Here is a 26572-nt window from a genome sequence, read left to right on the forward strand (position 1 = left end):
CTGGTTTTCCACCATCACGACCATGACCTCAGAGAATTAATCACAGCCGTGGGACCAGACTGCCCACTTCCCATCCAAAGTTAGGTGCGTTTGGGCAGGTGCAATGCAGCAAAAAGCTCCTTTTTTGTTTTTTCGCTGGTGTTGCCTCCGCCGGTTTGACAGTAGACTAACCTGCTGTCAACTCTTCAACCAGGCTGCGTCTGCTGAAACTTGCTGGGAATATGTTGCATCAATTAACTTATTACAACAACCCAGCCGGAGGGAGATATGTGAACCTTTTCATAGCCTCCTCACCAAGGCTATAATATTAGTCTGTAATATCGAGTGCAGCACTTGGAGAAAGTAGGCTACTCACTGCTTCAGTTACATTATCATAGGCAAATTGCCGTCATTCAGATCAAATATTCATCTGGGGTTTGAATGTGGCATTTCCTCTCGAGGCATTTACAAAAAGCAAATGAAAAACCACTATAATATTTATGCCTGTGAATTCTTGGTGACCTTATCATACCCTGTGGCATTTTTATTCTCATATGGTGTCACTGTATCCCTATAACATCCCTCTATACTGTATAAAAAGGATTACAGTTGTTATTTTTTAAAAGGTCTACTCAACCAGCTCTGGACTGTATTAACTTGTGTGTGTCTGGCCAAGGGGAAAAGGTGACAGACAGCCAGTCGTCTTATTATCAGTGTGTCTGTATCTCAGGCCCAGGGGAGCAGCTCCGCTCCTGGGATGCTGCTAAATGGATGCAGGATCGGTTATCTAGCTTAGGTCTAACAGAACTGAATAGGCTGGATACAGTCACTCCTCTGATATAACAAAATACTATCCTTCTTCCAGTTCAAAGCTAGTTTCACCTCGGCTCAGTCGCTTGTGTGCCTGTCTTTGGTGCTGGCAGTGACAGCGCTTATGGGAAGAGATTGATCCAAGGTGGAAGGTGGTGGCTCCAACCCTGGGATAAAATAAGATGAAACCTCACTGATGTCTGTGGGAAGATTGGGTAAAGCATTCTCAGAAATGGGGATTTGAAGCCATGGCTCTAATCAGAAACCAGATTCACGTTAGGAAGGTTTATCACCGTGAGTCTGGCACCTTGGACTGCATGATGCATGTAGGATGCATGAATAACATGTGTAATATTGACAGATGCGTGAGCCCAGGTGATGCTTTAGTTTTGATGTGAGTGAGTTTACTCCTCTGGTCAAAACACTGGGACTAATTCAGCATCATATTTTTCCGCCGGTCGGTAGAGCAGCCGTGTTATTCCAGTGTCACGAAGCTTGAGCTCGTGTCTGTCTGCTACAGTGGAAAGAGGATTCAGATTTTCAACAGCCACTTTCATTTCTTAGCAGCCATAGTAGTCTGAAAATAGAAAAGGCTGACTCAACCTTACCAAGTGGCTATTAGACTTGAAGGACAGGCTGGCTGCTTGCCAAAGCGGCCAGTAATATTAACAAACTAGCCACAGACAAAATGTAGCCAGCGTTTTGTACCAGCTGTTAATCCTGAGCCTTGCTGGCAAGCATAAGATGCATGGGTTTAAGACTGAGAACAGCCGCAAATTAAAATGAAGCTGTAGTCCTTAAGGTTATGAATAACAACTGTGAGCTAATATATTATCATTAGTGTTATAGCAGAGGCCTGTAAGTGGATGTCGTTTTAAAGTTAGCCGTCCCCTGCAGGTGTGCATTTAACCTTGCTGCCAATGTCAAAGACCAGATGACAAATATTTGCCAGTAGCCTACCTGAGACTGAAAAAAAGAGAAATACTGATTTAAGGGACATCCCTGACAAACTGTCTTTCAATTTATCTTGTTACATGGCATCTATTTCTTAAATAATGAGCATTTTCTATCTAAATTATCTTGCCATAATATAATCTGTCATGGTAAGTCTTCCCTAAATTGCCTCATTTAGTCCTTATAAGCAAGAGATACTGCATCTGTTGAGGACAACTGAGGATGTTTTATCATTGTCACATGAAGAATGCCCCCCTAACAATAACTGAGCTTTTATACAGCACACGCACAAGGCTAGAGGAGAATAAATGGGTGAATAAAGGAGGAGAGGAGCCGGGGATAATAGGGATTCCCTGATTTCTCTGCAGGCAGGCAGGCAGGCAGAGAGCAGAGCGCACATCTACCACAGCAGGAAGAAGCCCGGGGGAACGCAGTCACACAGCATTAGAGGTCAGCCTCTCTAGGATCTGGCCAGAGGGAGTAGGGTGTGTGTGCGTGCGTGTGGGTGTGTGTGTGCATGTGTGTGCGTGTGCATTCACACGTGCATGCATTATGTGGCAGGCACTTCTGTTAACTCAGGCTGCTGCCAATGCTGCCAGACTGATGTAATGAGGTTATGTTGCCACTCTCAGACTGCCACACAAATCCTATTTACTCTGGACATTCCCTTGTATCCCCACAAACAATGACTGCTGGACTATGAGGGGACAGGAGTTATGGAGGGAGAGACTTGGTCTGCCTTGAGAAGGGGAAAACTGTGTGTGAGTCATCCCTAATGTTAGTTTATGAAACAGAATTTATTCTATACATCTGCTGGGCCACCGCATTGAATTGTGTCTGTGCCTTACAATGCTGTTTTGTGCCGGGTGGGTTTCCCTCCCTCCCACTCACTGATGCTTCTCTTATCCGCTTTCATCCGTCGCACTCGTAACTCTCAAGTGCATGCAGCGTGCCCATTTGGTATGCAGCCTGTAGCCCCATGCGGGCTCAGAGATATGTCGCGTCCCCATTCAATCACAGCCACAGCCAGGCAATCAGTGGAACCCCATCCCCACACCGACTCCGCAGATGTGGAAAAAACAAAAAAAGAAATCTCAAAAGCTGAAATGTAATTTGGAGACGGCGCAGAGAGGAATGACTCAACCGGATAATAGGTGGCTGGTCAGGGAGCGATGCCACAGTGTCGCCCTCTCCGAACCTCTAATATGTAAGGGCACATCCCACTGCGGCCACTCCTTACCGCCGCTGCCCACCCACCGCACTGTATGGGCTTTCTCCCTAGAAATTAGCCGAAGGAGTGGGTGCAGCCGACTGGGTCTTCATCAGAGGTGCTGAGTGGAAAAGTCAAGTCAGCACAGATCATGTAAAGAGGAGTGAGCATCACTAGTATCATTAATCAGATTCATTAACAGGAATGCATACGCTTAAAGGTCTTTCATAATCAACAAAGATGATGCTTAGTTCATATTTGGATACATCAAGGCCAGCCATTGTGACATCACTGGATACAAGGAATCAGTAGAACCTGGAATCATAACTGCAGTGTTTTGCAATAATAAAGAAACATCACAACAAAATAGGGCAATAATTCAATATTATTGTTTATCGTGTATATCATTTTAGTGGAATCATATCATGGTGATATTGTGATACACCATTCTGTCTAAATTGATGGTAGCAAGCAAATTTTATTTAAAACGAAAGAATGATGTGTGAAACATTTTAAAGAATATTAATTGAAAATGTTTTGACATCACATTTAACATTGCCATGTAGTTCAGTGCAATTAACATCAATTTATTTAACATAATTTTGTGTACGTAAGCCATATTGTGATATATAGTGGTATCAAAGAAAACATTGATTTTGATATTGATTTCAACCATATTGCCCAGCCAACAAAAGATAATTGAATAAACCCATATAACAATTATTTTGTTAAATGGATTTATATGATACTGTAAGCACAGCACTCCCCTGATGAAGACCTAATCGAAACTGCTGCTTTGTCGGCTCTGATTTCATTAAAAAAAGTGTCATTTTTCAGCGCATGCTTCCCCCTACCTAGTTGCACAGCTTTGGGACTTCAGCAGCGCAGAAACAGTCTAAACCAATGAACCAAATCCACCAGGGTAAATGCAATTAACTACCTGGCAGAATAGCAAACCAGCAGTATTCTGGACCACTGGTCTGAACCAACAGTGAGGACTCTGTTCATTGATCTGTCCTGGTTGCTCAGCCAGCCAAGGTACCAATCATATACTCAACACATAGCGGATTTTATTGATTATCTCTCCCTTTGCTGTGCCTGATGTATACTCCAATGTATACAACCCCATAAAACAGAAATGCCATAGAGCTCATCTAAAAGAAATCATCATCCATTATCCACTCTGCTTGAAATTCCAAATGCTGTTCAGTCTTCACACTCTGAATAATGATAAAATTATTCAGCACACACACACACACACACACACACACACACACACACTCACAGACACAGAGGATTCCCTTCTCTCCATTAGTCCTGCGTCTGCTAAAATGTAGCAGGCAAGCAGCAGTAAAACAGAAATGAGTCCTATGAAATATTCAGCCTTGCTGGTGAAAGAAGGGAAGAGGAGGGAAGCTGTTTATAACCCCGGCATCTTTCTGCGAGGCGGCAGCACAAACAGAGAGCAGACCCTGAAACTGGGTTAATAAGATCCAGCCACAATCTGTAGCCCTCTCATCTCTTGTTCTGTAAGCGCTCAAAAAGAGAGGAACACAGTAACGCCACAGCGAGCGTTAGATGTTTGGTTGAGGAACAAAGGGTTTCGCCGTGTAAAGTTTTCAGGAGAGATACATCCGTGTCATGAAAGATCAAAGATGTACACCAGCCTTCTTCATTAATCATAGTTGTATCACTGCTGTTGCTGTCATTCAGAGGTTCCTAGTGTTCTCTCACTGAAGAGCTAAAGCATCTGTTCGCCAACCATTACCTTTAAAAAGCGTATGAATCCCTAAGTCATTTTGATTACTTTCAGGCTCTTATACAAAACCTGTTCCTTTTTCTGGGTAAATGTCCATTCAGAGTAAAAATAACTGAAGTAAAAAGCAGATATAGGGCCGCTGCTGGTGGGTTCTGTAGTATAAGAGGATGCTCTTTGGTCTATGGGCAAAAAAACATAGCAAGGTCTGGTTGCTGTTTATAGTCTGGGTATGGAATTGTATTATGCAGGATGTGGTATTTCTTATATGTGCTTGTTCATTGTGTACAATGTGACTGTGCTTCGTCATTCATTTGCTATGTTTTTATTCTCTATCACTGACGTAAACTGTTTGATTAGTCTTCATTTTGGACACACCCACTGCTACCTTAGCCTATTTAAAATGACTGATTGGCAGCTGTGTGGCTTTGACACCCTGAAGAAGTTCCCTATGGCCGGAACATGTTGGTGTTTTTTAATGCTTTTGTGATGTAATAAAGTATTTAGCCTTCGGTTACTTCAAAGAGGAGTTGCCTTGGTCTTTTCTTCTGCATATGTGTGTTTATCCAACAGCCAGCCTCTCTGCACTTGGCTTGGCTTACACTTGCTATCGTAAACCTAAATGATGCCAGATCCGTGAGGTAGACAGCAGACTGTGGCTGGACCAGACTACTGGATGACCGGCTTTAGAAAAATGGACCCTCGTGCTACTCCTCCTCTCAGAGAGCAGGGCTGCAGATAGAGACGTCACTGTGGTTGCATTTCACAGGAAGGACATGGGATTGGCTGATTACATTGATTGGTGAGGGAGGAATGGTCCCTGCTCTCATCAGTTAGAATGCCCCTCTCTTTAGCAACTCTCTCTCTGTCACCTAGCACACAGAGGCTCTCATTATGTGAGTAATTAACACGATTAATAATCACACAAGTTGATTATCAGAAGATGCATTGGGAAAACTGCAGATGGGCTAATGGAGGAAAAGAAGGGGACGAGGAGGAGGAGGGGAATTAGATAAGCCTTCGGACAGAAGTTGGTTTCACTTTTTGTCGAAGACCTAAGTGCACTTCAGAAAGTAGAAGTATAGTAGTAGAAATATAAGGACAAAAAAAGAGAAAGACCTGCATAATTAAACCAATATGTCTCAGATGTGTCAAGTTGAAGTACTCAGATGTCTAGATGTGACATTATAGGTCTTAATCTAAGCAGTTATTTCAGTCATTGCCTTTACTATATCATTTTCCTTTGCATTTTAGTTTGGTTTGCTGTCATCAGTTTCATGCTTTAGTTAAACAGACCGTCAAGAGTGCCGCTATTCAACAAAATGCAGTGGCTTCTACTTAAAATACAAAGAGCATTTTGTTTGTAGTGCATTGAATTTATTTAAACATGACACACTCCACACTGAGGAGGCTGAATCCTCTGCACTGTGCATGTCTTTTATATTCTGCACTAAAAGAATTTAAAGCTGAACATTGTAAATGTTGAGTGTGGACTATTTTTCTTCTTTGTCATACTCTGTTGGTTTTAGACACCACATTTGCATGAGAATGACAGAGCGGCACAAGAAATCTTCTGAGGCCTTTTTATCTTTGGTGATGCAATTGTAATGCAATTATAATGTAATACCTTATTTTGAATACGAGTAACTTTTGTATCACAAGTTAAGTGGCTGTAACAAAGTTCTTCAAAGTGGTCATGAAAATTATAAATGCAATGGATTAACATAAATTCTGTATTATGCAACAAGGATCACAATACCATTTTCCTTTCCCCCATAGTTTAGTTTAATCTGCTTAAAAGGCAGAAGAGAAAAGTCTTGAGCTTGACTTTTTGTATTTGTCTCGCACTGAGCTTTGTCCAGCCGCATGGAAAATAAAGCTTTCAAGGTTAGACCACTTACCAGTAATGCAGAGGCCATCGCTGAGCACCTGGTGTAACTCTGTTCCTCCTCTCCCTCTTTTTTCACCTTTCAATCCATTTCTGCCTTTCTCTTTCTGGTAATCTTTATCCCGCCAATCACCCCCAACACCACACACACAAACAAATCATCCTCTCTCCCTCTCTGTCTACTGGTGTGGGTTTGGTTGGAGGAGAAAGTCCTCTCCCAGGCTGGGAAGATGTTTCGGCAAATCACAAGCTGCCTGAGGCCACACTGGCCTTTCTCAATTAGTGGACAAAATGACACAAGCAGCATACGAATGAACGGACAAGAAGCTGTATTCTCTCTGTGGCAGGTAGGCTGCAGATAAGGATGATAGAAATAAAACAGAATGCAAGAGAGGTCACTGAAGGTGTAAATTGACACGAGGAGAAAGGGGAAGGAGTGCTGTGAGGAAGACAGGTGACAGGGAGCGTCCTAGATAAGGGTTTAGAAACACTCACTCAGTTGGTTTGTTTTTCCTATTTTCTGCTCCATTGAACTCTGTCAGAAACTGGAGAGGCCTCCAGGCCTGATGGGTTATTACTGATGATGGCTCCTCTGAGAGTTATAATGTTACTGTGGCTCTGACATGTGTGCTCCATGGTTGAAAGGGCAGGATTTTGTATGTGTGTCATGGTTGGACTTGTTGTTTTGAACGAAGGCGGTTTGCAGAGGTTTGCATGTACAGTAACATTTGTTCCCAGATTTCTACAGGTATGTTTGTTGTTGCTGCATGTTTTACAAAGTGTTTCTTTCTCTCTCGTGCGCTGTACACATGTTGCTGTCTGAGTGAGAGCAGAACAAGAGCTGCATCACACAGCCGGTCGACTGCTGGGTAGCACACCGCTGCAAATGAGATCAGATCTGGGGATCCGCTGCTGTCTGGGTGGAAGCTGTCCTTCACAGATTTGAGATCAACGCCCTCTCCATAACTCATAATCAGACACAAAAGGCCAAATATGGCGAGGGAAGAATGTTAGTTACCGCTACCCATAGAGTCTGAGCCTTGGTGGAGGCGAGCTGTTCATATCAGCATCTAACCTTCATTACCGCTGCGGTGTCAAAGTAATTAACATTTCAAATTGAATTCTGATTGACAAAGTATGACAGGCTGTTTTTCCAGAGAGTTATTGACATGTACACCTTCCAGAGAATGAAGAGGAGTGATGGGTATGTATACCGGCGGGGTCTCGGTTGATTGGCAGTGACATGGAAAGTGTGACTGACAGGTCTCCAGGCAGTGGAGAGGGTCATTAGTGCAGTGCACTAGCGCCGATGTGTTATCTTCCCTCAGGCGCTGTGTGTGTGTGTGTGTGTGTGAGAGAGAGTGAGACAGAGATAGACGAGACAGAGGAGAGAGGGAGCAAGGGAAAGAAAAAGAGAGAGCGAGAGAAAAAGAGAGAGCGAGAGAAAGGGAGAGGGCTCGCCACGTAGCTGCAAAGTACACATAGGCAGGGATAGTTTCCACTCGGACAAACATGTCATGTATCATTGAATGTGGTGTCCTTGCCCAAACCCAACCTCTCTTCCCAGAAGCCTCTCCGATCTCCTGTAGCATTGCCAGGTCTCATCTCTAGCTGTCTGCAAAGACGACGGCTGCCTATTGATTTCACCTCGCTGTGCACAGAGGTCCGCATCCGATCCCAGGAAGTGGATTATGTGCAGTAAGATATACAGCTGAGATACTGGCATAAATTCTATTTGCTTCATTTCTTTGTACTTCACATAAAGTAGCGAGCTTATTGAATTGAAAACCACTTTGACACCCTATACCATCCATACAGGCTCGTGGTCAGAAGCTACAGTTTTTATGTAGAGTTGTTCACTAACATTCAGTAGAAAGGAAATTCTAAAGGATCGTCATTCCCCATGTGAGTCCATGTACAGCTGCACAGTTGTAAAAGGCATTAAGCATGAGAAAGATACTGCCTAAGCAAACGTGCTTGCTTGCTTCTTTATAAAGGGCCCACTCAGTCTGTTGACACAGTGTTACAATCACTCATGGCAAATCGGTCTAGCTCTCTGGGTTTTATGTGCGGAAATCCATCTTGAGAGCTTTGTGCTCCATGCCATCTTACCGAGGAGAGCAATACAATTTAATGTCTCTTCATCATTGCTGCGCTTTGAACCACGGCTTCATCTGTCATTGCTCATGATTTTTCTCATATCATCAACTGAATAAAGGCTCTATGGCAATTAAACATCCTGCTTGGCTTTAAAGCCTAATTTGTTCCGTTATCATGCATGATTCTTGGACAATGGACAAGTAATGGATGTTTTTTCCGGCAAATTCTGGTTTTGGTTTAACTGCGGTCCTGAAAACTGTTCCTAATAATTGGACCAGAAAATAGCACAGTGAAGACATATTTTATATCCTATATATGCCCTGGTACAGTTGGACGTAGTAAATTGTAAAGTGTATCATTATTGACCATTTGCTGATGAATATTTAATGTGCTGTTCACTTACATCACGTCTCCCATTGTGGTTGTGCGTCTACCATACTGTGCTGTGCTGGCTGCAGCAGGATAAAGGAGGTTTCTGGTCAGTGCTGCTGGCTGACTGGAAGCCTCCTGCCGTCACGGTCACCAGAGATACTCTCTGACATTCATCGTCAATTTCTATGGCTGTCTATCTGACATTAATGATTTAGGAGGCAACGACACAGCAGCCTGTGAATTACTATCAGGGAACTAAGGCTTTACATTACAGCAAGAATAATACAATGCAACCATGGTGTATTAAAGATGTAATCCCATTAAATCTCACTGATAGGATACAGACATAAGCAAATCTCTTCTAGACCTCGCAGTAAGGACAGAATAATGTTTAATAGAGTAGTGTGGCTGAGCATTAAATAGAGAAGGCAGCTTTATAATTTATTAATGACCTGGAGTACCAATGGAAACCCCAGCAGCTGCTCTTCATAGCCACTTCTCTGAGCATTGTGCGATGCCATACAGGCTAGTAATGGTGGCCCTTGGGGAAATTATCTGGTCAAATATCGGCATCCCAGGAGATGAAGAATGTGCTGATATAAGGTGAAGGACCTGTGGGCTGAGCTATTGTATGTTTTATTTAGAAATGACCGCTGTTTTTAAAGGCAAAGGAAGACCTCTTAAGTCAGAGATCTGTGCTGATCTTAGCTGAAATAACGAGGCTGAGGCTGCTGTGGGAGCTGATGAATTTTCAATTGGAAGCGGACGGAGGGTGACCCACATTCCTGCACAAATACTCACACTCACAAATTCACTATATAAGACTCCCTATAATATTCCATGTCTCCCCGCCTCTCTCATCTCGCTTTAACTCTTTCATAGACGCACGCAATTGCGCACACACATTCACACAGAGCAAAAGGTGCATTAGGCTACAGACATTCATAGTTTTTTGCCCCAGAGGCTGCTGGGAGCATATTGAAGTTGAAATGGGAAGAAAGAACAAGAAGAAGAAGGAATATGAGCTGAGCAGAGCAGAGGGCAACAAGGTTCATACAAAGACAAGACCATCTGATGTGGGGGGAAAATATATGGTTCTACTGTAAATATCTACTGTATGTAGTATGCAGTCTAGTGTGATTGAGAGAAATATCTGACATTGGTGAGTCCATCTTTTGCTCGCTTCTGTTTAGGAGCAAGTTTTGTATTTCACTATTTCAGTAAGTTTCAATTGATCTCTTCCTGTGTGTGGAGAAGATTTCCCACTAGTTACCATACCCGACACCAGAATTTCATCTGGGCAAATAGGGTCAATCGACGGCACTTCAATTAGTGGGAATGGGATGCTCTTCTCTACTGCAGCCTTACTTTGTGATTTAGGCAGATAAGATGCATGTGTATTTGCATAAAAATCTTACATAGTGCAGCTTCAACTTTGAAATGGATTGCAGTTACAAAGGCAGCTAGACAAGCCGGTCATATTAAGTTGAATTCCAATTAGCAGTGTGTGCCAGCTGAGGCCTGATGATCACCACTTTTATCTGGAAGTTTTCAAAGCAACATGAGGAATTAATGAGTTCCAAAGAGGCCGGTACCTGAATTGCAGGTGCATTGGTGACAAAAGCGGCAAACATATTTAATGTGGCGAGGGAAAATCATGACAACATATGACAAACATAGACAAACTGCATTAGCAAAGAGGAACAGCGGTGACAAGTCAAACCTCACTGACAGTGATACACAGATATCTAATAGGATAGTGGCCTGACACCACAAAACTACAGCCGTATTGCCACAGACTTCATCAACACCTCTGTGACACTGTCTGAAAACTGTATCTTTTAAGCTTCACAAAGCTGGTGTTCTGTAACAGGGCTGCCATTCACAAACTGCATGTCTTCAAGGCCAATGCACAAAGGCACATACCTGGTGTAAGGAGCACAAAATTCAGACCCCTGAGCCGTGGAAAATAGTAGTATAGTCCTAGGAGTCATCTGTCACCACTTTTCCTACATTTGGTTGGATTTAAGTTTGGAGGAAGCCAAAGGATGCCTTCAACCCACAGCTGTTGAACATGGTGGTGGATCTGTAATGGTTTCAGCAGCCGTCTAGTGGGAGCCATTAGGTTCAATGATTTCTCTGCATGGTCATGTAACAGCGAAGGAATATGAGGCCATTTTCCAGGACCAGGTGACCCTGTGGGGTAAAACACTGTTCCTGCATGATGTTCCCATGTTCCAAGATGATATTGCCCCATAAACCCTGTTAGAGTGGTTTCATAAATAGCAGAATGAAGTCAAACACGGCATGGCCTCAGTCACCAGATCTAAACATCATTGCACCTTCATGGGAGAATCTGGAGCGCAGAGTGTGAAATTGATTTCCACCTCCTTCAAAAAAACTGGAGGCTTTCATTCTTGAAGACCCACTACACACAGTTCAGGACTTGGATGAGAGCATTTCAAGGAGAACTGAAGCTGTTCTGACGGAAAAGTGTGGCTCTATTCCTTACTTGATAATCATATACTGTTATGTGTTTCTGTTATTCCGGCCGCCCCCTGTATGTTCAGTAATCATAGTGTTTTATCGGTGCCCTGTATCCCTTTTTCATCCATGTATCCTTTGCTTTTCTGCCAACTGGAGCCCAGCCACTCTCAGACTCACCTGTGGCGTTTAACTGGCAGATTGATTCTCCTGTCACTGAGCTTGGCCACCTGCAGAAAACTGCACTTCACAACCAAACTGAACAGAGGTAAAATGCCACAGCGTCCATCTGCGGTTGTACTATAAACCATATACTGTAGTGAGAGGAGAAATACCAAGAGGAAACCTTTCCTGCTCTTAAACCTACAAAGAAAGGAGGAAAAGAGCATGGCTTGGCTTTATAGTGCCTTCTGTTACGTGTCTCCAGTATAGCTGAGACAAATCATTCCTCTTGGAACTATACCCTTGAAAAACATGAGCTGGTGAAAAAGATGAATACCTTCCCTATACTCTATTGAGAAAGCGGTGAGTCACTGTGCTTCCCTTGGAGCCACATTATTAGTACAGGGCTGAGTGAGTGCATTTCCTCTGCCTAGAAGCCGAGGTTTAAGCGTCTCCTCACTGTTGTGTTTACTCAGGGCCGAGGGAACGGGAGGGGGAATGTGTGTTGTGTGTACTCAGGGAGGGCTGTGTCAGGACACCACGCCTACTGCAGCACACATATCAAACTCTCAGATAAAGACAGTGGAGTACTGTGCTCGCAATATGACAATGATATGATGCCAGCTCAGATAAATATTGGCTCCAATTTATTGACATTGTTGACCGAGTATTAGGCATATAGCCTACAGTATGTACCCAGCATGTCAGGGGCATCATGTGGTACAGTTGTGCTGCTGCCAAAATTTCCATGTTGGAATATTATGCAACAAATATTTGACTTACTTTACTTTTGCACTCAAAGGAATCATATTTATCCACTTCATTGCACAGACCGTTTTTGTCAGATCTGCATCTGTGTATACAATGCAGTTTTTTGCAAAAACAGTTGCATACCAGGCTGTTTTCACTATGGTGGATTAGCTAACGATGAATTCTAAATTCAAATGGTGGTCAATTGTTTCAAACTCAGATCATTGATTTTTCTTCCGCTCCTAACAGATAACCAGTATTTTACTTGTGTTGTCTGAATGTTTGCTGAGTGGTCCAGCTGACCACAGGTCGCCTGCATTTCGCTGTATTTCGCTGTCTTAAACAGCCTGCGTGTTTGTCGGAGGATAACTGCCATGCTTGTGTGTGTATTTGCTTTGTGAAGGCTGAGCACAAACCCAGTGACTCAGAAAGAAGTGAAGCAAAAACAATGCTCATTACACAGCTGCCCAAGTAACAGTTCTTCCAAGAGAAGAAACAGTGAGTGAATAGTGGAGAAAGGCAGGTTCGTATGCATCATTTTGAATCTTGTTGATTTACAGGTACAAATCTGTAAATCTTCATTATTTGCTCAATTAAACCCCTGCCTGGCTTCCTAAAGGCAAAGGAAGATCTCTTCATCAGTAACAATGCACCTAGAGTGCAGCTTAAAATGCTAATCACTGATGTCTTGATGCGTCTTGGGCTGCAACTGAAGCTGGGAGGGTGTCTGCCGGTTCATTAGCAGTAATTCATGTAAAGCAAAGAGAAGAGGCAAGAGAAGACAGGATGAGGATGAAAGAGACAGTAATGAATAAGGACTGAAGGAGACTGGCGTGGGCTCCTGCAGATCCCTCCACTGCATTCACTTATTATATTATCCCCCTTTAATCTCCACCCATTTTATCCCAACCTTATTTACAAGCAGTGGCAAAATGTCTCCTCTGTGCCTCATATAACCTCATATATATGAGTTTTTGAATTTGCACGGTGTGGATAACTCAAATAGACAGCTATTTGTGTTAATCCATATGGCTTTGTTAAAGCTATGCATCAGTGTCAGTATAAACCCATTAGGTAATGTTCCTGACACATTAAAACACAATGATAAATCACATTGCAGCACTATAAATTATACTTGGCTTGCTCAGATTTTATTCTTGTCGTGGCCCCTCTCTGTCTCTGTCTCTCTGTCTCTCTCTTTCTCTCTCTCTCTCTCTCTCTCTCTCTCTCTCTCTCTCTCTCTCTCTCTCTCTCTCTCTCTGTGAATATTCCCTCATTTAGTCTCTTTTTCAGTTCCTCCATCTAACCTCTTCCCCTCTGCCTCTCCCACAGCATCATGTCTTTTTTTTTTTTCCAGTTTCTGTTTTATCGCCACATCATCATCTCATTTCCTCTCTCAGTAAGATGCTGGAAAGCAGAACATCGGTACTTGAAATCCTGAATCATAATTGCTAAGCATTGAGCAGCGTAACCGTGTGCCGCTGCTCATCACAGGACCTTAAAAATAGAAATGAACAACATATTAGAGCATGATATTGTTTCCTCTCATCCTCCAGAGGGTCACACATCACTTACTGTATAATAGGCATCATAGAGTTGTCCTTCTCACAGCAACATCTTGAGACTGCACTTAATGAGACAGTTAGATAGAAAATCTTGGTGTGTGTGTGTGTGTGTGTGTGTGTGTGTGTGTGTGTGTGTGTGTGTGTGTGTGTGTGTGTGTGTGTGTGTGCGTGCGTGCGTGCGTGCGTGCGTGCGTGCGTGCGTGCGTGTATGTACAGCGTTGAAAGAACAGCAATCCTCTGTCTATTGACAGCAGTGTGAGAGGTATTCAGCAAAGGGCCATTTAGTATTCCCACAGTGCACCACAGCAGGGCTAGGAGTGGCATTTGCACTGTTTAACACCATGTACCCTGTGGACCATTTTAGGGCTGAAACGATTCCTCGAGAAACTCGAGTAACTCGATTACTAAAAATCGATGCAAATTCTTTGCATCGAAGCTTCATTTAATCCATATAACTATATACACACTCAGTGTTTCGCACGGATGATTATTACTGTTGCACAACGCGCTGGAGAAAGAGAGAGAAAATAGCGAGGGGCGAAGAGAAGAGACAGGCCAGAGAAAACGACAGAAAGTGTCCAAAGTTTCGGATCCAGTGTTGCCAACTTGGTGACTTTGTCGCTAGACTTAGCGACTTTTCAGACCCCCCTGGCGACTTTATTTCTCAAAAGCGACTAGCGACAAATCTGCCGACTTTTTCTGACCATGGGAAGCAATGTTAATGTGTTGAATCCCAAAGCATTTGGCAATAAATTGGTTCGGTTGATACCGGTTTTCTCTACTTGCTTGTCTAATCCAGAGAGGTCTGACGGTCACAGCGCTTCCCACACACAGCGTAGCTCCCTCCCTCCACTGAGAGCAGGGACTGTAGGATAGGGTCCACTTGTAATTGCTACCGGCGTACGCCGAAACTGGCCCGGGTGGGCGGAGTCAGCACTTAATATTAAAACGGGATGAGATGAAGGCTAGTAAAGAATGCACGTTAATTATGGCTATATGTAATGGCTAGTTAAGAACGTAAATCAATATGGTGGCTAGTTATGATGTCCCTAAGTTAGCTAAGTTTTGCTCAAGAAAATAACCACAGAAAATAAAATGCTGCAGTCAATTTGTGAAAGCCTGAGCTTCATTCATGTTATTATTATGATAGTCACACACATACACACACACACACACACACACACACACACACACACACCTACTCCCCTCACAGTGATGCATAAAATACCCCAGAAAGCAAAATATCAGGTGGTGTAAGTAGCAATTGGAGCCTAAAATGCACCAGTCCAATACAGCAGGTATATTCAGTTTAGTTTGATTGCAGTGAGTAGGGTCAGCAGGTGTAGGGCAACCCTTCAACATAGTAAATAAATGTACATTAGCCAGTCTTATGAACTTGTATGATATTTAGGCCTAGTAATAAATATCAATAATAATAATTATTTCACCTCGTTTTCAGTAAATCAGTGTCGTATGGACAGCTTCGTGCGGACAGCTTTTCTCTTTTGTATATTTACTATTGCTCTTTAATAAAGCAAAAGTATTTCTTATCCGATTACTCGATTAATCGATGGAATAATCGGTAGAATACTCGATTACTAAAATAATCGATAGCTGCAGCCCTAGACCATTTATCACTAGTGAGGAAATAATAATAATTAATAATATTATAATAATTAACAGAAGACTGGCATGTGAATGCGTGCGCGTGCCTGTCTGCATGCATATCCATAATTGGTGTTCTGAATTTCATGAAAAGCTAGAGGTTGACTAATAGAAGCTGATTAATGCCATACTGTGTGGAGATATGTGGGTGTTGGGCTCTGGAGGTCAGCGGTGGAGACTAATTGGTAGGTTGTGAGGCTGCTGTGGAGCTGTCAGGTGTCCACCAATTAATCGTAGGTCCTTTTGTAATCCTGCCAATCAATGTCTTGTTTTAATTAGGACTTTTTACACCGGCCATGTGAAAAGACAAGCATGTTAACCAGTAGCTCTTTCAGTGCAAAGCCAGGCTTAACCATCAGTGGCCTTTTCTAAGTCGGTAACATCAGCCATATTTTATTGACTAAAGTACATGTCCCTGGTGTCTGTTTGACTTTGTTTAGGTTTCCTGTGGAGGTGAAAGTGATTGCCGTTTGTTGGTTGTAATTTCCTCAGTGCACCGGAGAAACACTCTGTGATTAGAAGAGGAGCGCCGGAGGGACCTGGGGAGCTTTCCGAATTACAAATTCAGACTATGCGAATGCCAAAAGAACAGCAGCCCAAACGTTAACGTAACAGAACCCAAACCAGAGTGCGTCACGGGGTCATGTAGTTCTCTCTGACTCCCTGCATGCGACAAAACCCCACCGTCCCTCGGCTGGTTTGATTGTCTGGACCAATGGAGCGGGCCAGGGAGGACCTGAACCTCTCCTTTCTGCTGGAACATGAAAGAGAAGTGATCCTGAAGGTGCTGCAGAAAGACGAGAAACTGAGGAAACGAGAGGAGAAGAGGATACGGTGAGAACTTTGATATTATCACAAGCCTGTGATTATTTTGTGGTGAACCATCATGTTTCCTGGGCTTTGACTTCTGTTCATCTCTCTCTCGCTTTCAACTTCTCTTAATATCTCTCCGTCTTCTCCTCTTTCTCTCCCGTAGGAAGCTGAAGAATGAGCTGCTGGAGATCAAGCGGAAGGGTTCCCGCCGGCCCCAGGAGGTTGGGGAACGCCAGTGCGCCCGCTGCCTGAAGACCCTGGGCCTGATCTTCGACCGCGGGGACCTGTGTGAGGAGTGTCAGCAGCGCGTCTGCAGCGACTGCCGCGTGACGGCCCCCAAAGGACGCCAGTGGAAGTGTAACGTTTGTGCCAAGATCTCGTAAGTGTGATATCGCAGCGGGGAACAGAACAGCTTAGTATTTATGGCTGGAATTGACTCCAGATGGTTTCGATTTGATGCTTAATGACACCACATCTGTCTCCATTTGTCTGGGAGGGCCTCAGGTGTTTCGCTGCTGTGATCCTCTCCAGGGCCAAGGTTTATTCTTAGAGGAAAATCCACCCTAAAAAACAGCTATTGGTGAAGCTCCTTGCATTTCTGGGCCCATTTTGTTGTTTGGTGGTGTATTTTTCTCATTCATGTGGATAACTGTCCAAACATAGACGATGAAGATATTTCCGGTGCAGTTACAATGGAGTTTTGGTGTCAATCCCTCAGAATCAAAACGCAAAGACTTCTTTCTAGACTCACCATATTGCACTGACGTTCAACAATCATACAGGGAGAAATCCATTGTAGAAGAGGCAGAGATATCAATTTCTCCAGCCTCAATAAACCAGAATGCAATGCAGCCGCAAGACATGAGTAAGGGGCACGATTCTTGCTTCTTCCCGACTCGCTGTCTGCCTCTTACTATGGCTAACCCTTTTGCTCTCTCCTCCTATAGCCAACAGCTGAATGCAACAAGTTCAGACAAGTTCTCTGGGGGGGATGTCAAAAGTCATTCTGGGAAATGTAGGAAATCACTAGAAGTAGACAAAGCCGACTGAGGGAACGTGGGTGCTCAAAAAAGTAAATTACAACATTTCATCACAAAATAACTCCTGGAATTCACTGTACATTGCAGATTGCTGCTGTCGAACAGTGTAAGAGTGTCTGGGGGATTCTTCCTTTAACAGCGACTGGAAGTATGTTTGTAGGCGTTGATTTCCCGGTGTGAGCATGAGGTGGGTGATGTGTTTGCACGGCAGGGAGCTGAAGGTGGTGACAGGCGAGTGGTTCCTGGAGGAGCGGTCCAAGCGCTTTGAGCAGGGGACGGTGCTCAGCGATGTGGTCAAACAGACGATCATGAGCAGTCCCACCGGTGAGCATGACCGCTAATGCACTGCAAACTGTAGCCCAGTGATCCAAACCATAATGATAATTGTGGAAATAGTCTGTAGGCTGACTTTGTTGATTGACTGATGATGTTTTTGATCGCAAGCCACAGACAAGAAGTCTCCAGAGATCATGTCAACCCAAGATAAACAAGGCCTTCCTGAATCTGAGCGGCCTGACACACCCAGATCCAGCAAAAGTGCAATACAGAACCTTGTGGATGGAGCCAGGAGGAAAGGGTAAGGACTGAAACATACAAAATAGCAGAACTAATGTACACACAAACACATGTAACACCGTGTTTTATAGGTTTTGAATTATTTAATGTTTTAAATTCCAAGTATACAACACAAAAATATGCAGATTATGTGGTAAGCAGAGAGTGGCCGTGGCAAAAACATCTCAGACCAAATTTGAAAGAAGTGTGCAGCGTGTTCAAGGCACACTGCGGTACCAAGGCATTCGAAAAGAGCAGCTGAACACTCATTTGATTTTTCAAAGACCTTCAATGTCGTTTTAAAATACATTTGGTGTGGCAACACAGCTGTAATTGGATTTTCCTCTAGTCCCCCTGCAAACTTCAGCACTCAGCTTGGTTGCACACTCCTTTTTACGGTTCCTGGGGGGAATCACAGTGTTTCAAAACACTCTCTTCTAACAAAGCAGCCGTATAGAGAAGTGCGTCTATTGGAAGGAACGTGTGTTTCAGCTCTGATGAACCCTGGAGTGCATTTCCTTTGCACATTGCACACTGTAAGTGGATGAGATGATTCTAATAAGGCAGAGAGAGCAGAGAGACTGTGTAATGAACCTGTTTATGCAATTAAGAGCATCATTGAATATCTCCTGCCTGGTTAAAAGTGTATGTGTGTGTGTGTGTGTGTGTGTGTGTGTGCGCTGAAGGATGAAGATGGATAAAAGGGGCAGCCGGCCCAGCTTGAAGCCAGAGAACGGGCTCGACAGCAGCAGTGTTCACTCTGCTCCTGCTGGAGACACTCACAGCGTACGAAGCGTCCGCTCTGCTCCGGCTCCACGCTCACACAGGTGTCCGTCCAAATTACCATTACTAACCCATGAAAGAGTCATCTACAGTTACAAAGTGCTTTATGAAGGAAGAAATAAAAACAATAAAGAAAATCAACATTAAAAGCAAAAGGCAACCCAGCAAGTAGGTCCAACATGGAGGTTCAATGTCAACCTAAATGAACACAACATTTTCACAGTATAATATTATGGCACAGTAAAAATTCATATTAAAACAGCTTTGGAAACTGTTTTGAATTCATATTAGAAAGATATTTAGTTCCCGATTTCACCAAACGATTTCACTCAACTTTCATTTTGGCGCCACATGGGTTTTCAGCGTTGGTGCAGACCGTTGTGTCAACATCTATTCAAAATGTTTGCTGGGAATGTAAGCAAAGCAAAACATATAAAAGTAAAACATGAGGTCAAGGGGTCAAGGGAGGTCAAGCACAATTATTAAAAGATCATTACATAAAAGCAATTCTACAAAAGTGAGTTTTAAGAAGTGATTTCCATTAGCCAGCCTAGGTGCGTTAGGCAGGTCATTCCCTGGGAGTAACACAATGATGGAAGACATTGATTAGTGTAATTTCACATTCAACAAGCGGAAAAATTTCACAGTATTTGACTAGTATATGTTTGGGTGAACCTTGCAGTCTGCTGGTGTTTTGAGTGGTTTGTGTCGTGTGTTCAGGGGCAGCGCTGTGGCCTTGGAGTCCTCAGGAATGCCCACGGTGCCCAACAACCTGCGTTCCCAAACTCTGGACAGATCCACACCCAGCCACAGCCGGAGGGTCAGGGTCAGCAACTGACACACACACACACACACACACACACACACACACGTTGGGAGGAAAAACACCTCTACAGATTGAATAGTTATTTTAACATAGTGGGTGTATGTATTTGTGTATGCAAACAGCCTGACGGAGCAGAAAGCGTTGCCAGTTTTCACTTCAGTGACTGTGTGTCTGAGAAGACGGCTGGCGGGCATCGCAGGACAGAATCTGGCACCCCCACCATTTCCGTGTCCAGGGCCTCGGTCTCATCAGGTATCTCCATGACAACCCAACGGGGTCCTCCTCACACCTAGCGTTCCCCTTTTTTGTTCGACACTGAAGGGGTGACACATGACTCTCCAGAACGCCTGCTTTTGTTTCGCAGTTTCTCAGCTCGCATAAAAAACATTCCCATAATTGAGTCACAGTATTGCAGAGAGGAATGGGAAAAGATTAGCTGTGCAACAGTCATTTGGAAACAGATCATGTCTGAGGCGAGGATAGACGGTCTAACTAGGATCGTGCACAAGCCTTCAGCTGCGCTTTGACTCGGACTGTTAAGTACCTTGTAAAGGACAAAATTACTCATTCAAGTGTCACACTGTCAGGGGCAGATGTCACCTCTGCACTTAAATTACCGTTACTCTCCCCCGTCGCTGTCTTTAAACGTTGAACTCTCCCTTTCTTCGGTACAATCTTGTCTCTGTTGGTGTCACTTCTCAGGCTCTTATCTCCACCAGTAACAGATGGCTCTGGGAGCAACATATGGTGCTCTGGCACATGTCAAGATTCAAAAAAGCTCCAATTAGTGTCATTAGCCAAAGCTGTGAAAGAGCAGCTGATGCCCATGAGGCCCTAAAGGGATTTGATCTCTGTTTACACACACAGATGTTACATGTATGATCATGTATCCTGTGTATTATACACTGAAGAACTCCCAAGCCCACTGTGATCTTTAGACTTTTTGTTTTGTTGCACTGTCATTGTCACATTATATATACACTACCAGTCAAAAGTTTGGACACATTTTTCTTTATTTTTACCATTTTTCACATTTTAGAGTAACAGTAAAGACATCAAAACTATGAAATAACACAAATGGAATTATGCAGTGACCAAAAAAGTGTTAAACAAATCAAAACTATCTTATATTTTAGATTCTTTAAAGTAGCCGCCCTTTGCCTTGATGGAAAGGCAAAGGCTTTGGAAAGAAATTCATACATAGGCATCAACTTCACTATTTATATTTGTCTAAGAAACAAATTTCAAGCATTTAAGCAAAAGCCTTTTGATCAAAATGGCTTTAAGAGAATGAAAAACAATCAGTCAGGTGTGTCCAAACTTTTGACTGTACAGTCAGAGTCACTTTGCACAGCTTCCTGATGTTTATCCATTTGTTTAAGCAGATAACACTTTGACTTTCACTATTTCCTCCCACCTTCCTTCGCATTGTCTGTCTGTAGTTCTCAGTCAGTCTTTGTGTTCCCATTCTCTCCCGGCTCATTCTCTTTTCAAACAGCATCCTTGAAAGTAAATGTTCTCTCATTCTTTCTCCGCACTCCCCCAACGCCCCCCTCCCCTCCCTCGCCCTGCCAGATCATAGTCGCTCGGAGATGGACCTGTCAGCTCCCGGTTCTGAACCCAGCGAAGACGCCTTCAGCCTCAGAAGCCGCTCGGTCCCCGGGCTCAACGAAACAGTAAGCGGCATCAATCCGCCTCCCCTTCCTCCCTCAACTCTCTCGCTCTCTCACTCTTCACATATTTGATTTCCACCAGGACCTTCACCGCAGACCACAATCGCATCAAAGGCTGCGCTGTGCGGGTTTCTATGGGGACTTCAAAAAGCTTCTCTGATTCTCGGTAAATGCGTAATCCGGACCTCTTGCGATCCATACGTCCACATCCATATCAAGCTCATGGGCTGTGGGCTGATTAACTCGACATAATGTGTCAGATAGGGGGCTGAATTTTAATTTCACTTCAGAGCTCACTTCAAAGACTGTGGAGAGCAGCTAAATGGCTGTAGGCTGAAACAGGTGGAGGATCTGACAGCCAGTATAGAGCTGCTTTGTCTCTGTATTTCCCGAGCGTTCATTTACTTTCAGAGCTATTCCTACAAACACAGGTGCATGGACTCACTCAGACATACAGTACATGCACACACACACACACACACACACACACAACTATGCACACAGTCATTCATGCTCACAAGTTTACTGTGAGCTGTGCCATTTTTGCGTGTGATGAGCGCGTAAACAAATGAACATACTCTATCCTGACTTGTCTCGTTGCATTTAAGGAAGCGGGCTGCATCCGCCCACGCAGATACGCTGCGTTTACTGCAAATTGTGCTTAGTTCAAAGAATCGTCAGCCAGCTTCCAAGACGCTGTCTCCCTTTTGATTAAATCTGACTGCTGTTTGTCTGCAGGAGTTTTCAGACGAGGACGGGGAGGAGGACATCGACGCTCTGATGTCGGCCCACAGCAAAGCCACCAGCCGCCGCCTCAGCAGTGCAGTGTCCACGGTAACGCCCGTGCTGAAGCGAGTGCAAACACAAAGCACAGCGACTGAAGACAGCTGCACGCTCACACACACACAGACACACACACATACAGCGCTGTTGTCATGTGAAAACCTCATAACTCACATAGTAATTTTGTTGACTTTCATGCTTTAACTTCACTTGAAGGACGACATGATTCTTTATGAGTTGAGAAAATTCTACCGTTCAAGCTACAAACAAGGCTGTTTTGGGTTTTTTTTCGTTTCTGAAAGTAAACATTTTGGACATGCACTGTTTTCACCTGACATCGACGACATACGGTACATGCACACACTGTATGTACACATACACTCACCACCACCTGATGAGTGAGTCAGGGCCGTAGGTTCCAGCCAGTCTGTTGACTGTGTAAACAAGGTGGGGCTCGGGGACACCCGGCTTGTGTCACGAACACCTGCCACTGACACAGCACGCTTAGGAAGTCTGTTAAATTTGCTTAAACTAATTTTTAGATGAAGCTACGTGTGTGTCTGCGTGCGCCGAATGTCCTCAGGGTCGTCTGAACAGAACTAAGCACTTCTGGCTGAAAATCTAGTTACAAAATGACTAAAACAATTGGTTTAACTCATGACCCATGTCCCATGTTCACTGATCCAGTCACTAAACTACCATTTGTGTGTGTGTGTGTGTGTGTGTGTGTGTGTGTGTGTGTGTGTGTGTGTGTGTGTGTGTGTGTGTGTGTGCTGTGTGTGTGTGCGTGTGCCATTTCAGCCATTATAGGTAAACAGGCGACACAGATATCTTGCCTGTCTGACATTTATCATGTCATCTCATAGATGACTAACAGCAGTCATTGTGTTGCGCCGTTGTCAATATGCATGGAAATGGAAGGAGGTGATGAGGGAGATTATGCAGATACAAGAGCTGAGTCTGTCCTTGAAATTCTGTGTCAAATGATTCACTTTACGGAGGATTTGGGGCAGATGATGAGAGCAGAACTTAAATAGCATTAGTATAATCCATGATCTGTTTTCTAATGTTTCTCAAGCTTCGGAGTAACTTTTTAATTTATGAATTCTATTTAACAGATCAACTAAACTGACCTACAAATTCTTATTTACATTTTTCCCTTTCCACTTCCTTTTGAGGGGACGGGAATAGGGAAAAGAATTATTATGAAAAATAAATAAGAAAAAAAAATACTATTATTTGGCAGACAGACACCATCAGCATCATTTAAGAACATTATTTTCATTCTGTGTGGACTGTGGAGAACAGAGTCTGGTTTATATTTGCCTGTGTTGACTGCATGTCCAGTGTGTCCTTGTTTATATCGCAATCGATTCCAGATGAGTTGTAATCTCTCTGGCCTCATCTGATAATCACCATGGTAACCCTGTGTGATGTGGTTTCTGGCTGGGCTGCCGCCGACGGGGTTTCTGCAGCTCCTCCTCAGGGGCCGGGGATCTGTGTTCTGGGTCCAGGTCTTTCACTGACACACCAGCCCTCTCTCCTTCTCTCGTCTTTCTCCTTTTCCTTCCCGTTTTATCTCTTTTTTCCTACATTACTGGCTGCTAGTCCTCTACTCCTGGCTCGGAGAGGAGGTGGGGCTACCTCTATGTCCCCGACTCGGATGCCGAGACTGTGAGTCTCCCCTGTTTTTGTGTGCACGTTTGTATTCAACATTACATTGTCGGACAGTTAAAGTCCAGCAGCAACAAACCACATGGACGTTACCAGAGCAGAAACATTATGTATGGCATTTGCTGATAGATTAATTGTGTCTTGTGTGTTTTGTGTTTTGTGTCTGTGTGCCTGGACCTTTTCTAATGGGATAGCAGCAGCAGCATCTTTCTCCTAAGCTCCTCAGACTAAACGCGTCATTCATCTCACTGGCTCTCTCCAGGAAAATAAATGAGTTAGACTTTACAATAGAAGCAGCACAGTGTGGGTCCATTCCGCCCTCCTGACTTAAGCCCTCTCTGGACAGCAATATTACCAGGGATTGTATTTTATTTCCTGAGCACATCTTACCAGTTTTATCCTGTCCAGAGCGACCACAGCAGTGCTTTTTGCCTTCTTCCCAAATAAAAATTCCTGTCATAATTACCTTACCTGTCTTTTTTATGTTTGAGTCTTTTTTTAAGGCACATAGTATGAGCTAGCACAATTTATTTATATTTCAGGCTACCTACACTGTGGCATAAGCAATTGAGTTTTACTTTAATAATCTATTTGACTCAAGAGGTGCAGGTGTGCAGGTCAATACGCCCAGCTGTTGACAGATACATGCCAAGTCAACTCTCTGGGTATCTGTGGTAATAATAAAGACATGTGGATCGACATTTAATTTTAGCACTTAAGAGGCAATTATCACTTTTCTTAAAACCCCTGGTAACATTGATGTCAGCTAGAAAGAGCTTTTGTCTTTTTTTGTCTTTTGTCTCTTTTATGTTCCCCCTTGTTTCTCCCTCTTTCTTCTGATTATACCCTTCCATTCCACTCTCCTCTCATCCAATCTTCCTCTAGTTAGGCAGAGCTGTCTTTATTGTTTTCTCCCCTCTCTGTTTTTGCTCTGTATCTAATGTGTTGCTCTCCATTTTATTTCCCCTGCCTCTTCAACTCTCTCCTCCTCTCTTGACCTGCTCTTCCTCTCACATCCTGCTCTCTCTCCGCTGTCTTTGCCTAACAGAGTAGCATAAACAGCATGATGAGCATGTACAGTGAGACCGGTGACTATGGCAACGCCAGGGTAAGCGGTGAGATACTGTTGAACATCAGCTACAGCTACAAAACTGGTGCTCTCAACGTCCTGGTGAAAGAGTGCCACAACCTGGCCACAGGGGACGAGAGGAAGCAACGCACAGATGCGTAAGAGCGCACACACACACACACACACATACACACACGTGCCTGGCCATCCTAATTGACATGTCACGTTGGAGGCATGAACCCAGAGCCTTAGGAAGAACAAATGATGTGTGCATCCATCTCTTCCTATTGAGCATGATTCAGTTGCTTTGTCTTGCATTGCAGTTATGTGAAGACTTACCTGCTGCCAGACAAGTCTCGCCAGAGCAAGAGGAAGACCAGCATCAAGGCCAACACCATAAACCCCATCTTCAATGAGAATCTGAGGGTAAGTGGCTGTAAGTCTGAATACATATAGCCCCTATAATGGTTTTCCTGAATCCCGAACCCTTGAGTCATTAAGCTGATATTTTCCCATGTTGTGTAGTATGTGATCAGCCACTCGCAGCTGGAGACGCGAACCCTGCAGCTCTCTGTGTGGCATCACGACCGATTTGGACACAACAGCTTCCTGGGAGAGGTGGAGCTGACCTTTGACTCCTGGGAATTTGATTCCCAGATAGAGGAGTGGTACGCTCTACAGCCCAAGGTAAAGAACAGGAGTCAAGGTATAAATACTGAACTTCATACACACACACATGAAGATAAATGTATGAAAGGTATGTGACTGATGTTTGTGTAGGCGGAGAGCAATATGGACTCCACAATGCAGTATAAAGGAGAGCTGACTGTCGTCTTGAAGTATATTCCTGCAGAGAAGAACCTCATGCTGCCGCTGGACCAAGTGCAAGGTACATCTTTAACTGTGATGTGCGTTATAAATTATGCTATGTCTGCCTGGATCCTAAATGGGGAAAAAGCTTTGCTCTAGCTGGCCTTGCTTGACTTATGGCTGTCGGTTTTCAAATTAAGTGAAACAAATGGTGGTACCTACATTAAAATAATGTAAGATACCTGGCTGCAGACCAAGTTAAATTGATAAATGGACCTGTTGCTGAAGATAGTTTATTTTTTCACTAAGTGGTTTCCCTCTTCCTCCCTTCCGCCTCAGTAAAAAAAGGGTTCCTGAAAAGCAAGAAAACCAGCAGCTTCACACTGCCTAAAGGGGGCATGGTTGAGCTGCTGGTCAAAGAAGCCAAGAATTTGACTGCTGTCAAGTCTGGAGGCACGTCTGATCCTTTTGTAAAAGGGTGAGATGATCCCTTCTTAATATTTCGATATGATGGATGGATGATTTACCAAAAAACAGCCTGAGCATTCAACATATGTATATATTTTCTCACAGTAGCTACATCGAAGTTGTGCTCTTTCACCCAGGTACCTGCTCCCCGACAGCAATAAGTCAACCAAGCACAAGACGGCAGTGGAGCGACGCACAGTGAACCCCCAGTGGAACCACACCTTCACCTACTGCGGCCTCCAGCCAGGAGACCTGAACAACGTCTGTCTGGAGCTCACTGTCTGGGACAAGGAAGCCCTGGCCAGCAACGTCTTCCTGGGAGGAGTCAGGCTGGGAGCTGGCACAGGTCTGTGTGTGTGTGTGTGTGTGTGTGTGTGTGTGTG

At 43.9% G+C, this 26572-nt stretch overlaps 1 protein-coding gene across 2 annotated transcripts in view; it reads left to right on the forward strand.

Annotated features, from left to right (window-relative positions):
• Window positions 1–26572, forward strand: part of sytl5 (synaptotagmin-like 5) — a 39841-nt gene that overhangs the window by 11528 nt on the left and 1741 nt on the right. The window contains exons 2-17 of one of the 2 annotated variants that reach the window (XM_071919692.2): window positions 16188–16529; window positions 16672–16887; window positions 17760–17872; window positions 17993–18125; window positions 18790–18930; window positions 19607–19712; window positions 19835–19964; window positions 21288–21388; window positions 22124–22219; window positions 23777–23842; window positions 24891–25069; window positions 25235–25337; window positions 25437–25598; window positions 25692–25800; window positions 26061–26199; window positions 26327–26535. In XM_071919692.2, the coding sequence (XP_071775793.2) occupies window positions 16411–16529; window positions 16672–16887; window positions 17760–17872; window positions 17993–18125; window positions 18790–18930; window positions 19607–19712; window positions 19835–19964; window positions 21288–21388; window positions 22124–22219; window positions 23777–23842; window positions 24891–25069; window positions 25235–25337; window positions 25437–25598; window positions 25692–25800; window positions 26061–26199; window positions 26327–26535 (2122 nt within the window). In that variant the 5' untranslated portion in view covers window positions 16188–16410. The remainder of the gene's footprint in view (window positions 1–16187; window positions 16530–16671; window positions 16888–17759; window positions 17873–17992; window positions 18126–18789; window positions 18931–19606; window positions 19713–19834; window positions 19965–21287; window positions 21389–22123; window positions 22220–23776; window positions 23843–24890; window positions 25070–25234; window positions 25338–25436; window positions 25599–25691; window positions 25801–26060; window positions 26200–26326; window positions 26536–26572) is intronic. The other variant, XM_071919694.2, reaches the window with a different exon arrangement.

This window comes from Centroberyx gerrardi, chromosome 10 (assembly GCF_048128805.1).
Source record: "Centroberyx gerrardi isolate f3 chromosome 10, fCenGer3.hap1.cur.20231027, whole genome shotgun sequence".
Lineage (NCBI taxonomy): Eukaryota > Metazoa > Chordata > Actinopteri > Beryciformes > Berycidae > Centroberyx > Centroberyx gerrardi.